Genomic DNA, 16,562 nt, shown 5'->3' on the forward strand with positions numbered 1-16,562 from the left:
TAGTAAGTAGTAACTGTTTCTAGTGTAAATTGGCATGTTTCTCGTATGAATTATCATGTTGCTATTGTTTCTAGCATGACTTTGCATTTTTCTAGCATGAATTAGCATGTTTTTAGCATGACTTTAGTATGTATGTTGCTATCTTGTTTCCAGTATGAACTAGCATGTTGATAGTATGAATTAGAATGTTGGTAAGCATTTTTTTTATGAATGAACATTTTAGTATGAATTAGCATTTTACTTGTGTGAATTAGCATGTTTTTAGAATGTTTCCAGTATTAGTATGTTGCTAGCATTTCTTCAGTAGGAATTAGCAAGTTGCTAGCATGTTTTTTGTATGAGTTAACACATTTTTGTTTGAATTAGCATTTGTCTATTGTGAATTAGCTTGTTACCCTAACTTTAGTGTGCATTTGCATGTTGTTAATGTTTCCAGTATGAATTAGCACATTGCTTACATGTTTCTAGTATGAGTTAGCATTTTAGTGTGAATTAGCATATTGCCAGTATGACCAAAGAGGTAACACTCAAGTGCGATTTGGAAAACAGCCACTAGATGCCGCTAGTGTCATGCGGCGGCCATTGGAATGACAATTCCAATAGAACAACAGCATATTACGAGTCTGCAAAATAAACTATTATAAGTGCTGATGATTGTGAGTGTAAGTGTTGCACTGTCGAGTTTCAGGTTGCATCTCAGTTTTATTGCGCTTTTTAAATAAATAAATAAAAAACAAAGCAGCTACTTTTCATCGTGACAGCAATAAGATCCATGGATCTAAAGCTCCACATCTATAATCCTCTTAGTCTATGCTGACATGATCTTCAGCACACTCTAATGGCTAATGTACAGACGGCTGCTTCTCACTCAGGGCTGCCGTTTATGCTAATGAGATGGAGAGATGGGCACTAGTGGGCGGGGCTTTCCCCCTCTGATGACACGTACAAAGATAGAATGTCAATCAAAGTGCTTCCTTCATCAAGTCTGATTATTAAACACACAATTAATTAATGTTTAGCACTTAGATGCTGGAGATACTCACACACTGCTGACTCACACACTGCTGGGTTAAACCTCTTATTGAAGTGATTTCTGCATAATAGGTCCCCTATAAGTGATTGTTTTGTGTTTGTTGTGTTTCAGGTGGCGTTGACCTCATTCGCAGTGTTCGTGAATGTGGATGAGAAGAACGTGCTGGATGCAGAAAAGGCCTTTGTGTCGCTGTCTCTGTTCAACATCCTGAGGTTTCCATTAAACATGCTTCCTCAGGTCATCAGCAGCATCGTACAGGTGAACACTCGCTAGCATATCTATATCAGGATCAAGTCTAGGTATAGGAATATCGTATCACTGTAATATCTATATGAATATATGGTCGCTGGTTTGAGTCCCGGCTGGGTCAGTTGGTGTTTCTGTGTGGAGTTTGCATGTTCTCCGTGTGTTGTTGTGGGTTTCCTCCGGGTGCTCCGGTTTCCCCCGCTATAGGGGAACTGATCAACTACACTGGCTGTAGTGTATGAGTGTGTATGGGTGTTTCCCAGTACTGGGTTGCGGCTGGAAGGGCATCCGCGGTGTTAAACATATGCTGGAATAGTTGGTGGTTCATTGCACTGTGGTGACCCCTGATGAATAAAGGGACTATGCCGAAGGAAAATGAATGAATGAATGTTGTTGGTTTGGGTTGAAATGCCGTGTTTCTATTAGTTTCTCAAATTCTATAATGACCCACTTCTTGACGCTCGTCTGGCAGACACATGCAGACTCGTTCATCGTTTAGATCATTGTGTAATATTCCTGGAGCGAGATCGGCTTATTCATGGAGTGTTTTCTACAGAATAACCATCTCTTTTGTCCTGGGTTGTTTTGTCTGTGATCAGGCCAGCGTGTCTCTGAAACGCCTGCAGGATTTCCTGAATCACGATGAGCTGGATCCTGAAAGTGTCGACAGGAAGAGCAACACAACAGGTGAAGAAGGAGAAGTTTATTTTATAGAGCAGGGGTCACCAATCTCGCTCCTGGAGGGCCGGTGTCCCTGCAGGGTTTAGCTCCAACTTGCCTCAACACACCTGCCTGGGTGTTTCGAGTATACCTAGTAAGAGCTTGATTAGCTTGTCCAGGTGTGTTTGATTAGGGTTGGTGCTAAAATCTGCAGGACCCTCCAGGAACAGGTTTGGTGACCACTGTTGTAGACACTCAAACGAAGTCATGCACAGCACTGGGAAACATGCAATATTGTTTTTGAGTCTTGCAATAACCATATTTCTCATATATAACTAACTTGCAAATGCCATTTTATCAGTAATTTCCAAATATTGTAATGCTTATATTAAAATAAAAGGTTCATAGGTGATATTCTGAGCTAATTAAATAAAAAAATAACATCAACGTGCAAACATTTACACTACCTGACAAAAGTCTAACCCTTCTCTGCTGAATCATCTGCTGATCTGCATCGCAATCATCACTAATACTGCAGAAGACCTGCTGGAACCCAAGATTCTGACAGAAATCAGTCAAGTTTGGTGAAGGAGAAGTCATGGTTTGGGGGTCATTCAGTATGGGGGTGTGCGAGAGATCTGCAACATCAACAGCCTGAGGTATCAAGACATCTGTGCTGCCCATTACATTACAAACCACAGGAGAGGGACAATTCTCCAGCAGGATAGCGCTCCTGCTCATACTTCAGCCTCCACATCAAAGCTCCTGAGAGCAGAGAAGGTCAATGATTGGCCAGCCCAGTCACCAGACATCAACATTATTGAGCTGATGAAGGAGGAGGCGTTGAAGATGAACACAGAGACTCTTGATGAACTCTGGGATCCTGCTGAAGGCTTTCTTCTTCATTCCAGATGACTTTATTAATCAGTGATGTGAGTCATGTCAGAGATGTATGGATGCAGTCCTCCAAGCTCATGATGGAGTCAGACACAATATTCATTCTGTCTCCACTGCAGCAGGACTTTATATTCTATACTGGACATTATTTCTGTTCAGTGATGACACTTTAGTCTGAGCAGAGTCAGAGCGCACTGTCCTCATCAAATCAGTCAACATCAAGACATGATCAGATTTTTTGAGCTCAAAATCTAGAGGCCTTCGCCTTTCATAGAGACACTTCTGATGCCAAATCAGCAACTAGAAGTCAAGTTTAGCAGACAAGACTTCTGTCAGGTAGTGTAGACTTTAAAACATCATGAATGACTGAAAACCTCTGTGATAATTCTGATTGTCTTTGCCTGTTGTTATTAAATATATACGGTCACACTTTAAGAAAAGTTCATTTGATTCAACTGAGAAATTGAAGGCAGTGTGGGAGTTTCTGTTTCTGAATGATTGTGAAATCTGTGCTTCTGCAAACTTCCTCTGTGCTCTGCAAACTCGTGTGTGTTTTCTCTCTGTCTGCAGAATACGCTGTGTCTGTCGTCAATGGGAAATTCTCATGGGCCAAACGTGATCAAGTCATTCTGGACAAGTAAGACTGCAAACACTGTCTTTTGACTCTGATTTTCCCCAGTACTGGGTTGCGGCTGAAAAGGCATCCGCTGTGCAAAACGTATGCTGGAATAGTTGGTGGTTCATTCCGCTGTGGCTTGTGAATGAATCATATTTATGTTGAAATGTATGCGGTAAAGTACAAAATACAAACTAAAATACAGATTTTTCTTCATTACTTCATCAAGTTGTAATGAAAAGTCTTTATGTGACTTTAAAAGACTCACACGATCCTTCAGAAATCACTATGATATGATGATTTAATGATTAAGAAACATGATTATTATCATATTTATGCGAATGCTCTAAAGCACAATTTATTTGCCTTTTCCAAAAAAAATAATTCATTGTGTTTAATAAAAAAGTACATAATAAAATAATAATAAAGTAGAACAAAATTCATTTATAGTAATAAGAATACTTACTAGTGAGCATCAAAACAGCAAATAAATGTAGTCTCAGTGAGCAGAAGAGACTTTAATATACTAGTTTGCAAAAGTTTGACGGGTTGTACACACGTGTATGTATGTATAAAGCTGCTTTTATTCTTGCTGAAATAAACCAAATAAGACTTTCTCCAGAAGGAAAAATATTATCAGACACACTGTGAAAAATTCCTGAATCTGTTCAACATCATTTGGGAAATATTTAAAGTAGAGAACAAATCCAAAGGCGAGCTAATAATTCTGACCTCATCTGTATATAGTAAGTAATTTGATGCATCAGATATCTTCCCATGCAAATGCACTGATAACAGAGACACAAAGGCAATGTGTCAGAATGGGCTGCATTCTAGAGCGGAAACACACATCATTTGCATTATAGTGACATGCATAAGGTCATTTACTCTTTCCATATCTAATAACAATGTGATATGCATTTTAAGGCTTATATTATTATTTTCGTGTCATACTGACTTTCTCATGCGTGTGGTTTATACATGTGATAAAAGTCTGAATAATTGTCATATATCAGTCATCATTTGCATGTCTTATTCTCAAGTTATGTTATTTTCTAGATCTGAGGTGAACTATCTGCAGCTTCCAGCCAATAAATGTCACGTAAAAGTTCTCATTGGCAGCATTTAACTCTGAATAACGCACATAATCAGTACCTGAGGGTGATCATTGTCATAGTAGTTTATGCTGTTGTTTTGCTGCGACATCACGGAAATAGAAAGCATTTTTAGATTTTTTTGCCCCTCACCATTGGAAATATTCAGGACACAATCTGCTTTAAACATGGGAAGGATAGCTGTACATGTGGCGTGTTGTTAGGGGACGGTGTAAGAGTGTTTAAAGGATGAGCTGGAAACATCAGGGCTCGCATTAATAAACATGCCGTATGCGCAAAACAGGGCTGCAAATGTGTCCTATGCACACTTTATGATCTCTAAAAGCAAACTTGATGAGAGAATGTGCGCAGCTGTACGTAAACGCCATGTTCACTTAAATATTTACGTAATTAAACCACTTTAAATCATCAAATGAGCCATATTAGTTCGTAAATAAATGAAGAAACGTTGTGCGTTCACTTTTATGAAGGCTTGTAGTGTGTAAATAGTATGCCGTATCTGTGTGTTTTGTGTTTATTTCCGGTTGTGAATTGCATTATGGGATGTGTATCTCTGCTCTGTCGACTTTTGATGCTTTAAGTTGAACTCTACAGTTTAACAAAGAGACTTTTATTGACATTTAATAGTTTTAAATAATATAAGACATGATATCTAGAGAAATAAGTCTGTAAAATAACATAAAATGTGCTGGAGTTTATTTACCACAGGCTCTTTCTGAAAGCGTAGCCCCGTATATGTTTCTGGAGATTGTGAATTATGTAGCCAGAAGTACGTATGGCTGCAATTCGACTTCAAAACGAACGCTACGGGGTGCTATGACGCCGTTCCTTTTCACGCTAGCAGCTGACCGCTTACCTCTGTGTGGACGGCTTTACTGCTGTTTGCCCAGTAGCTCGCCATGTACGTCGGCAGACTTGAGACGCAGGGTGACGGGGTTTGAGTCTGGCGAAGAACGGTACTATAAAGTGGGTAAGACAAAAATAGAAGCCAGAAAATAAAATAAGCAAGTAGATAACAGCGTGAGAGCGTGGTAAAATCTGAAAACGTGGTAAGAGCTTTTCTTTTTCTGGACTGCTTTTGAAAGCACTATCGGTTGGGTTTAGGGAAGGAGAGTGAGTCTTTCAGTCAGTTAGTCAGTCAGTCAGTCAGTGGACAGCGGCCTCTGGTGGATTTATGTGAGAACAGCAGGCGCAAATGGCACTCGCAGAGAAATTTGAGATCTGAAAAAGCGTACACAGCGCCCTCTGGTGGATTCGCAAAAACTAAAACTGCAAAAATGTAGCTCCTGGGATGTATTTGGCGCTCTACAGATATGTATACAGGGGTACGTATCAATAATGAGCTTGGGTTGAGTTTATTACAAGGATTCTGTAGCATGATATACAACACCAACCCAGACAGTATAGCACTGCAAACTATTACACATGTTCATAAAAGTCACTTTTTACAATTTTCCAAGGTTAAAGGTTGTTGGAAGAAAGATCAAAATCCCGTGATTACATCCAGAAGCAGAAATAAACAATGAAAAAAACTAAATAAAAACCTGAATCATAAAAATACTGAATGTTTATGGATATTTTTTACAGTGTATGCAGATTTAATAAATGAGACCGCTGGAGATGTGTTTTTCTGCAGTGTTGTTGTGTTCCGACCGTTTTAAGTGTGTGTGTGTGTGTGTGTGTGTGTGTTTTCTGTGCAGTATTAACGTGCTGGTGCCGCAGGGCTCTCTGCTGGCTGTGGTTGGTCATGTGGGCTGTGGGAAAACCTCCCTGATATCTGCTCTGCTGGGGGAGATGGAGAAGCTGGATGGGCAGATCTCCATACGGGTCAGCATCTGCACTCTTCATGCATTTAAAAAACATTTATTATCACTGCACACAACTTATGTAGAGCTTTTGACTTGTTTCTAGTCTAAATATCTATAAAAGCTTAAATCAAGAAGCATTTCGTAGAGAAGTGTAAGATATTGCTTTGTTTATTATGACAAAATGAAGTGAGTTTTTCCTTGAAACGAGCTAAATGATCTGCCAGTGGGGTAAACAACATAATCAAGCTTTTACTTTGACATAAGATTATTTTCTTCCCTCATGGGCAGATTATTAAGCTTGTTTCAAGGAAAAACTCACTTAATTATGACTCATTATTACTGAAAATATGACAATATGTTGTGCTTGTCTAGAAAATGCTTCTTGATTGAAGAGTTTTTAGATATTTAGACTAGAAACAAGACAGAAACTCTTAGTAAGAACTGCATATTTAAATTGTTTTGAGTTCAAATGAACTCCACTTAGCAATGGCATGAAATTATATATATATTGACACACTGATTTCTTACAAAAATCGAGTCAAATGAAGTTCATCATCTACAACTACACCTCAAAGACACCAAATATGCTCAAACATTTCAATGCAACATATGTCTTTATATCTACCGAGGATCAGGACTGCACTCACAAAACATCTCAAGGCCAAACACCGCTTCTAATGCACAGATTTAGGAGAGGATCTTGGGTGTCAGTCCTGAATTTAGGACTGCTTTAAAGTGTTCTAGTGCTAAAAGTAGCTACTAAATGAGTGAAACACCACTTGGTTTTGCTCAAACTGACTTTTATTTGTGCAGAATGCTGGATTTGTTTGTGAAATTTTGACACAAATTTCACTCCATAAAAACTATCCCTTTCTCTATAATCCTGAGTAAATGTTCAGTATTCTCAGCAGTTTTGTGAACCGCTTTTATAAGAAAACGCTTAACTAAATCCTTCACTGTTGTCTAGGAGAACTCTTGAATGTCTAGTGATTAGGGTGGTGTAGTGAGTGTTCAGTGAATGCTGGAGTTTCTGAAGCGAGTTTGTGTCCTCCGCAGGGCTCTGTGGCTTATGTTCCTCAGCAGGCCTGGATCCAGAACGCCACACTGAGAGACAACATACTGTTCGGCCGGCCGTATGTGGAGCAGAAATACCGCTGCGTGCTTGAGGCCTGCGCCCTAACCCCTGACCTGGAAGTGCTTCCTGGAGGAGACCTGACTGAGATCGGGGAGAAGGTGAAGACGCTCTCTAGAAACAAATATAAATTTACATAAACAAGCTCGCCACTGAATGAACTGTTTCTCTGTCTCCTTTATTTATTTATTTATTTATTTATTTATTTATTTATTTATTTATTTATTTATTTATTTATTTATTTATTTATTTATTTGTGCAATTATTTATTTATTTAAGTAATATTTATTTATAATATTATTTATGCAATTATTTACTTATTTATTTATTTATTCATGTATGCAATTATTTATTTATTTATGCATTTTTTTATTTATGTATGCAATTATTTATTTATTTATTTAGTTATGCATTTTATTCTTTATACATTATTAATTTTCTCTTTGGCTTAGTCCTTTTATTAATCAGGGGTCGCCACAGTGGAATGAACCACTTTTCTCTCTTCATTACTTATTTATTTTTTTCAATAATTTGCTTGTTTATTTATTTATTTATTTAATTATTTATGCAATTATTTATATATTTATGCATTTATCTATTCATGCAATTATTTATTCATTCATTTATTTATGCAATAATTTATTTATTTATTCATTTATTTATGCAATTATATATATATTTTATGCAAATATTTATTTATTTATGGATGCTTGCAATATTTATGCAATTATGCAATTTTTATATGTGCCAGGATGCAATTATTTATTTATGCAATTATTTTTTATTTATGCATGCATGCAATTATTTATTTATTCATTATATCTATTTTTAAAATTTATTTATGCATGCAATTACTTAATCATTTATGCATTTAATATTTATTTATTTATTATTTGTTTATTTATTTATTCATACAATTATTTATTCAGTTGTGAATTTTCAAAATAGCTTTATTGGCTGTAAAAATATAATATTGCCAAAGCTTAAAATATGTGAAGAAATATAACAATAGAAAGATCAAAATAAAGGAATAGAAGCAAATATAAATATACATAAACACCCTTTCTCTCTCTCCTATCTATTCATTTATTTCCCTTTGGCTTTATCAAATATAAATATTATTAAATATATTTATTTATTAATCAATTAATTGATTGATTTATTTATGCATGCAGTTATGCATTTTTATATTTAATATATATATATATATATATAATGCACTTTCAAAATTGCTTTATTGGCTGTAAAAAAAAACAAAGCATGGCATATGTGAAGAAATATAACAATGGAAAGATCTAAATAAAAGAAAATAAACAAATATAGATATACATGAACAACCTCTCTCTCTCTCTCTCTCTCTCTCTCTCTCTCTCTTTCATAATATTGATTTATTGTAATACAGAAAAAAACATTTTTTAATGTGCATATTTAAATAACTCATATAAATATTTAAACAACCTGCTTTTACAATACTGTTTATTTCTGTAATTATTTATTCATCGCTGAAAACAGTATTGCAATGCTTTGTTTATAAATCATTTAAATTTGAACTTATTGTATGCTGAAAACTCTTCATATTATGCATAAATATTTTATATAATAAAACAATAATATAACTTTTACTATTATATGCTCAAAATGCATAATTTATGTAGACGTATTTTGTATTTTTATATATGAATATGCATGATTTGTTTTTTTACTATCATGCTTTATGTATTAACTTGTGCGTTTGTGTGTGTGCGTGTGTGTGTGTGTGCAGGGCATTAATCTGTCTGGTGGTCAGCGTCAGCGTGTGAGTTTGGCCAGAGCTCTGTACAGTGAAGCAGACGTGTATCTGCTGGATGATCCTCTGTCTGCTGTCGACGCTCATGTGGCGAAACACATCTTTGATCATGTCATCGGTCCTGAAGGAGCGCTCAAGGGAAAGGTCTTTACAGCACTTACTCTGTTTACATCACTATTACCCTTACTGTTTACATTACTATTACTGTTACTATTTACATCATAACAGTGGTCAGAAGAAACCAAAGAACTTCAGTTAATGCAATCGGTTACTGATGACAAATGATATGAGAGCATTTGTAATCAGTTATATAATATCTTGGTTTACATATTTATGGATTACTTTTGGATTACATTTAGATTACTTTTTTGCTAACCCTTATTCTGCTATTAAACCTTTGGATTACTTTTGGATTGCATTTAGATTTAATTTGTGCTAATCCTTATTCAGTTATTACATGTTTGGATTACTTTTGGATTATTTGTAGATTACTTTTGTGCTAACTCTTATTCAGTTATTACAGATGTGTGGATTACTTTTGGATACATTTAGATTACTTTTGTGCTAACCCTTATTCAGTTATTACAGATGTGTGGATTACTTTTGGATTACATTTAGATTACTTTTGTGCTAACCCTTATTCAGTTATTACAGATGTGTGGAATACTTTTGGATTGCATTTAGATTTAATTTGTGCTAATCCTTATTCAGTTATTAAATATTTGGATTACTTTTGGATTATTTGTAGATTACTTTTGTGCTAACTCTTATTCAGTTATTACAGATGTGTGGATTACTTTTGGATACATTTAGATTACTTTTGTGCTAACCCTTATTCAGTTATTACAGATGTGTGGATTACTTTTGGATTACATTTAGATTACTTTTGTGCTAACCCTTATTCAGTTATTACAGATGTGTGGATTACTTTTGGATTACATTTAGATTACTTTTGTGCTAACCCTTATTCAGTTATTACAGATGTGTGGATTACTTTTGGATTACATTTAGATTACTTTTGTGCTAACTCTTATTCAGTTATTACAGATGTGTGGATTACTTTTGGATTACATTTAGATTACTTTTGTGCTAACCCTTATTCAGTTATTACAGATGTGTGAATTACTTTTGGATTACATTTAGATTACTTTTGTGCTAACCTTTATTATGTTTTACACGTGTGGATTACTTTTGGATTACATTAGATTACTTTTGTGCTAACCCTTATTCAGTTATTACAGATGTGTGGATTACTTTTGGATTACATTTAGATTACTTTTGTGCTAACCCTTATTTGATGTCACATATTACAAACTGCATGATATAATTTGTAGTCAGTTATATAATATCTTAGATTACACATTTATGAATTACTTTTGGATTACATTTAGATTACTTTTGTGCTAACCCTTATTCAGTTATTACACGTGTGGGTCTCTTTTGGATTACTTTTTGTGCTAACATGAATTAGCATGCAGCTAGCGTGAAATGACATTCTGATTGCATGTCAAACAATATGGCAACAGAAGCTAGCATGTTGCTAGCTAGTTTAACAGGTTGCTAGCATGTTGAGCTCTTGGCTAGCATGATTGTGTGCTACAGTGGACTGTGATATGGATGACTAGTTCAGGATGAAACGTTGTTTTCCTCTTCCAGACGCGGATCCTGGTAACTCACGGCATCAGCTTCCTGCCGCAGGTCAACAACATCCTGGTCCTGGTGGACGGACGCGTGTCGGAGATGGGCTCCTATCAGGATCTGCTGAGACAGAACGGAGCGTTCGCAGAATTCCTGAGAAACTACTCTCTCGAAGACATCATTGAAGACGACGAACTCACAGGTACAACGGCAGAAATTAAGAAGGAAATCAGCTTTAAATATGCAGAACGAATATGTACATATGCCTAAAATATACACATGCCAATACTGTATATATACACAAGATATACACATAAATATATAAACAAGTGAAGTCCAAATCATTCACCTTCCTGTGAAATATTGATTCTTTGTCAAATATTTCCCAAATCATGTAGAACAAATTCAGGAGAAAGTCTTATTTGTTTTATTTGGGCTAGAATAAAAGCAGTTCTTAATTGTTTTTAACCCAATTTAAGGTCAATATTATTCGCCCCTTCAGCAATATCAGTGTTGATTGTCTACAGAACAAACCACTGTTATATTTATTGAGTTTATTTTATTGGGATTTAAAACTAAAACATAGTTTGAAATTAATTTGTTTATTATTTATGATTGTTTTCTAAAAATATTACATTTTAATTTACCATTATATGCTGACAAATACATATAAGGTGTTTATATATGAAACCATTAATTATTTGTTCATGTATTTTAATGCAGAAAACTGAAAAAATACATATTATGAATGCTTTTTTATAGTGCATGAATAAATCCTACTTGTTTTATACTACAAATAGATACCATAACCTTTTCTTTATCATACATAAACATAGTTAATTATGTTAATATTAATATTTCATTTATCCTGAAAAAATAATTAAGTAACATTTATGTGTTGATATTTATTTATTTATATAAATAAAAATAATGAGTTAATTTATTTAATAATTCATTTATTTATGCTAAAATATAAAAAAACAAATCAATTTTGTAAAATGTTATTCCTTTAATATTACTTATTTATTTAGTTTATGTTTTTGTTTGTTTATTTATTTATATATTTATTTATTTTGGTTTATTTAATTATGTATTTATTTTTATTTGTACTTTTTATTTATGTAATACTTAAATAAAAATATTTATTATATGCTGAATAAGTACATTTAGTCCAATTGTATTCATTATAATAATGTCTATTTATTTATGTTTTGTCTATTTATTTATTTATTAGTTTATTTATGTATTTATTTATTTATTACTTTACTTATTTATGCTAAAATATAAATATTTATTATATGCTGAGTAAGTACATTTTGTAAAATGTTGTTCGTTTTATTATTTATTTATTGTGTGTTTAGTTATGTATTTATTTTTATTTGCACTGTTTAATTTATTTATTACGTACATATAAACATTTCATATATGCTGAATAAGTACATTTATTAAAATTTCATTCATTAATATAATATTCATTTATTTATGTTTTGTCTATTTATTTTCTTATTTAATTATTGGTTTATTTATTTATGGTGAAATATAAATATTTATTATATGCTGAATAAATAAATTTTGTAAAATGTTATTCGTTTTGAAATTATTTATATATTTATGTTTTGTTTGTTTATTTATATATTTGTTTATTTATTGTGTATTTATGTATTTATTTTTATTTGTATTTTTTATTTATTTAATATTTAAATATAAATATTTAGTGCATTAATTATAACAATATTCGTTTATTTATGTTTTGTCTATTTATTTATTTATTCATTTATTTGCTTATATATTTATTTATTTGGTTTATTTATTTATGCTAACATATAAATTTAATGCTGAATAAGTACATTTTGTAAAATGTTAGTGGTTATAATATTATTTATGTTTTTGTTTATTTATTTATGTAATTATTTTTATTGTATAGTTATGTATGTATTTATTTATTTTTATTTTTTTATTTATTTAATACTTAATTATAAATATATTTTTATGCTTAAAATTTACATTTTGTAAAATTGCATTCATTATAATATTTATTTATTTATGTATTTTTTTAATTTTCTTATATCTATTTCTAAATACCTAAATATAAATGTTAATTTTATATAGAATATGGTTTAAAACCATATTCATGATTTATTTATGTTGAATCATGTATATGTGACTTGTCTTGTCTATTTGTTGTTGTGTGTAGTGTCATTTGATGAGGAAGAAGAGGAGTTTCCTGAAGACGCTCTCAGCAATCACACAGATATGGTGGATAATGAGCCTGTAGTGAATGAGGCCCGCAGACAGTTCATGAGGTACAGTTTCCTCCTGCATATTTAATGTCTTCTCACTGCGGCATTGTGAAGTTCTGCATTCAGTGACACATGGCAAACACTGCATTAATACAAAACACTTAATATCACACCCAGGAGGAAATAAAAGAGCTGCCATGCCTGTCACCCGAGTCTCACGCTAACTTTATTTGACCACCAATGCATGGCTAATGCTGCGTCACAATTTGTCTACTTATACTATATTCTTTTTTGTGTGAAGAAAAAGCATGTGCTTTTGAGTGTATAACTGAAGAGTGTGCAAGTTTGGGGACGGTAATATATAGAAGGGACACAGCTGTGGATACTCACAGCAATAGAGCATCAATTTAGTGACACAGTTCAACAATATTTCATATTTTTACACGTGTGAGATGTTAAAAATAAAATTTGCTGGTACTTTATTAAATGATACAAGTAATACTCTGTATTTACATGAGTGTTTGTGCATTACAGCACAAGTCACATAAATAAAAAAATACATAAATAAATAAATAAATAAATAAATGTGCATGAATAAATAAATATTATGATGAATATTTTATATAAAATATATTTATATTTACGTAATAATAAATATATAGACAAATAAATACACAAATAAATAAACAAACAAAACATAAATAAAAAATATATATATTATGATGAATATTTTCACTTATTTTGCATATATATATATATATATATATATATATATATATATATATATATATATATATATATATATATATATATATATATATATATATATATATATATACACGTATAAAAATACATAGACAAATAAATACATGAGTAAATAAACAAACAAAACATAAATAAATAAATATGATGAATATTTTCACTTATTTTGCATATTATAATATATATATATATATATATATATATATACACACACATACATATATATATATATATATATATATATATTTATATTTATTTATATTTATTTAAATTTACGTATTAATAAATATAAAATAAATAAATAAATAATCAAATAAATATACAAAGAAAAGAAATAAATGAATGAATGAATTAATATTATAATGAATGGAGTTCTACAAAATGTACTGATTCAGCATATAATATATATTTATATTTAAGTATTAATTAAAGATTGTGAGATTAAAAAATAAATAATAAATAAATAAATATTATGATTAATACTCTGTATAAATACTGTTTTTATAGTACTGTTTGTGCATTACAGCACAAGTCACACAAATAAATAAATAAATAAATGTGCTTAAATACATATTATGATGAATATTTTCACGTATTCTGCATATTATATATATTTATATTTAAGTATTAATAAATAGACAAATAAACAAACAAAAACATACATAAGTTAATAAATAAATGAATAAATGTATAAATGAATGAATGAATGAATAAATAAATGTGCATAAATAAATAAATATTATGATACATTTTTTCACTTATTCTGCATATAATATATATTTATATATTACATATTAATAAATATATAAATAAATCAGTGCACAAATAAACAAACAAAGAAAAACACAAATAAGTAAATACATAGATGAATAAATGAATGAATAAATAAATAATAGGATGAATATTTTCACTTATTCTGCATTTAATATATATTTATATATACGTATTATTAAATGCACAAATAAATAAATCAAATAATGTGTGAGATGTAAAAAAAAATACAATTAATGGGTATTTTAATAAATAATATGGTTAATACTCTCTATAATTACTGTTTTCCATTACTGTCTGTGCATTACAGCACAAGTCACACAAATAAACAAATAAATAAATATTATAATGAATAATTTCACTTCTTCTGCATATTATATGTATTTATATTTAAGTATTAATAAATAGATAAATAAATAAATAAATAAATAAATAAATATTATGATACAAAAATTTCACTTATTCTGCATATTATAAAGAGTTGTATGTAAGAATTAATAAACATAGAAATACACAAATAAATAAATAAATATTATGATGAATATTTTTATTTATTCTGCATATTATATATATATTTATATTTAAGGATAAATAAATAAACAAATAAATAAATAAATAAATTTATTAATTGATTCATTTTTTGATTAAAGAATTAATACATATGATAATGAATGCTATTTTACATTAAATACATTAAAGTGTGTGTGTGTGTGTGTGTGTGTGTGTGTGTGTGTGTGTGTGTGTGTGTGTGATGCAGGCAGATGAGCATCATGTCTAATGATGTGGAGAACCCTAAGAAGATGTCTCGCCGGCGCCGCTGTAGCGAGAGGAAACATCCGGAAACACCGACCGAGAAGAAGGAGCCGAAGGTGGAGAAACTGATCCAGGCGGAGACCACCGAGACGGGCAGAGTGAGTAATGGACACACACACACACACACACACACACACATTAGCACACAATCACACATGGACACTCTCACACACAAATACAAACACACACTCACATATACACACACAGATGCGCATGCACAGACGAACACACATATACATGAACATACACAATCACACACATATGCACATACACAATTGCACACACACATAAGCCAAACAGACACATCCACACAATCACACAAGCATGCACAGACAATAATACACATACACATGCATACACAGACAGATGCACACTCACACATGCACACACTAACAGAAACACACACATACATATATGCACATACATACATACACATATACACATATACACGCATAGACACAAACACAATCACACAATCACACACACACACACACACACACACATGCAAAAAAAGATTTAAAAAAAGAATTGTATTCTTGTATGTGTGTGTGTGTGTGCAGGTGAAGCTGCAGGTGTATTGGGAGTATGTGAAGGCGATCGGGCCTCTGCTGGCGCTCTTCATCTGTTTTCTGTACGGCTGTCAGAGCGCCGCCGCCATCGGGGCAAACTTCTGGCTCAGCGAGTGGACGAACGACGCGCTGCACAACCGAACACAGGAGATGCTGCAGACTAGAGTGGGGGTGTACGCTGCGCTGGGCATCTCACAAGGTACACACACACACACACACACACACACACACACACACACACACACTGCAAAGTAATGCTTCTCTTACTCAGAGTTTGAGTCTTGTTTCTAGTCCAAATATTTAAATATTCTTAATATTTCTAGACAAGTAATAAATATTAGCTTGTTTTCAGAAAATAAAAGTCATGAGTTTCTCCTTAAAACAGTTCTGTTTTTAAATATGTGTGTGTATCACATATACATAATAAACATACACTCAGCGGCCACTTTATTAGGTACACCTTACTAGTACCGTTT

The 16,562-nt window shown here is 32.1% G+C and overlaps 1 protein-coding gene across 34 annotated transcripts in view; it reads left to right on the plus strand.

The window, feature by feature from the left end:
- Window positions 1-16,562, plus strand: part of abcc3 (ATP-binding cassette, sub-family C (CFTR/MRP), member 3) — a 96,559-nt gene that overhangs the window by 55,812 nt on the left and 24,185 nt on the right. For all 34 annotated transcript variants that reach the window (XR_015503662.1, XR_015503665.1, XR_015503664.1 and 31 more), the window contains exons 13-22: window positions 1,145-1,291; window positions 1,879-1,966; window positions 3,407-3,473; window positions 6,268-6,394; window positions 7,432-7,608; window positions 9,270-9,437; window positions 10,950-11,133; window positions 13,126-13,234; window positions 15,462-15,615; window positions 16,078-16,285. Coding sequence is in view for 5 of the 34 variants with exons in the window: in XM_087275518.1 (XP_087131644.1) it covers window positions 1,145-1,291; window positions 1,879-1,966; window positions 3,407-3,473; window positions 6,268-6,394; window positions 7,432-7,608; window positions 9,270-9,437; window positions 10,950-11,133; window positions 13,126-13,234; window positions 15,462-15,615; window positions 16,078-16,285 (1,429 nt within the window). In the remaining 29 variants the exon portion in view is untranslated. The remainder of the gene's footprint in view (window positions 1-1,144; window positions 1,292-1,878; window positions 1,967-3,406; window positions 3,474-6,267; window positions 6,395-7,431; window positions 7,609-9,269; window positions 9,438-10,949; window positions 11,134-13,125; window positions 13,235-15,461; window positions 15,616-16,077; window positions 16,286-16,562) is intronic.

This window comes from Danio rerio, chromosome 12 (genome assembly GCF_052040795.2).
Source record: "Danio rerio strain M-AB ecotype USA chromosome 12, GRCz13ab, whole genome shotgun sequence".
NCBI classification, from domain to species: domain Eukaryota; kingdom Metazoa; phylum Chordata; class Actinopteri; order Cypriniformes; family Danionidae; genus Danio; species Danio rerio.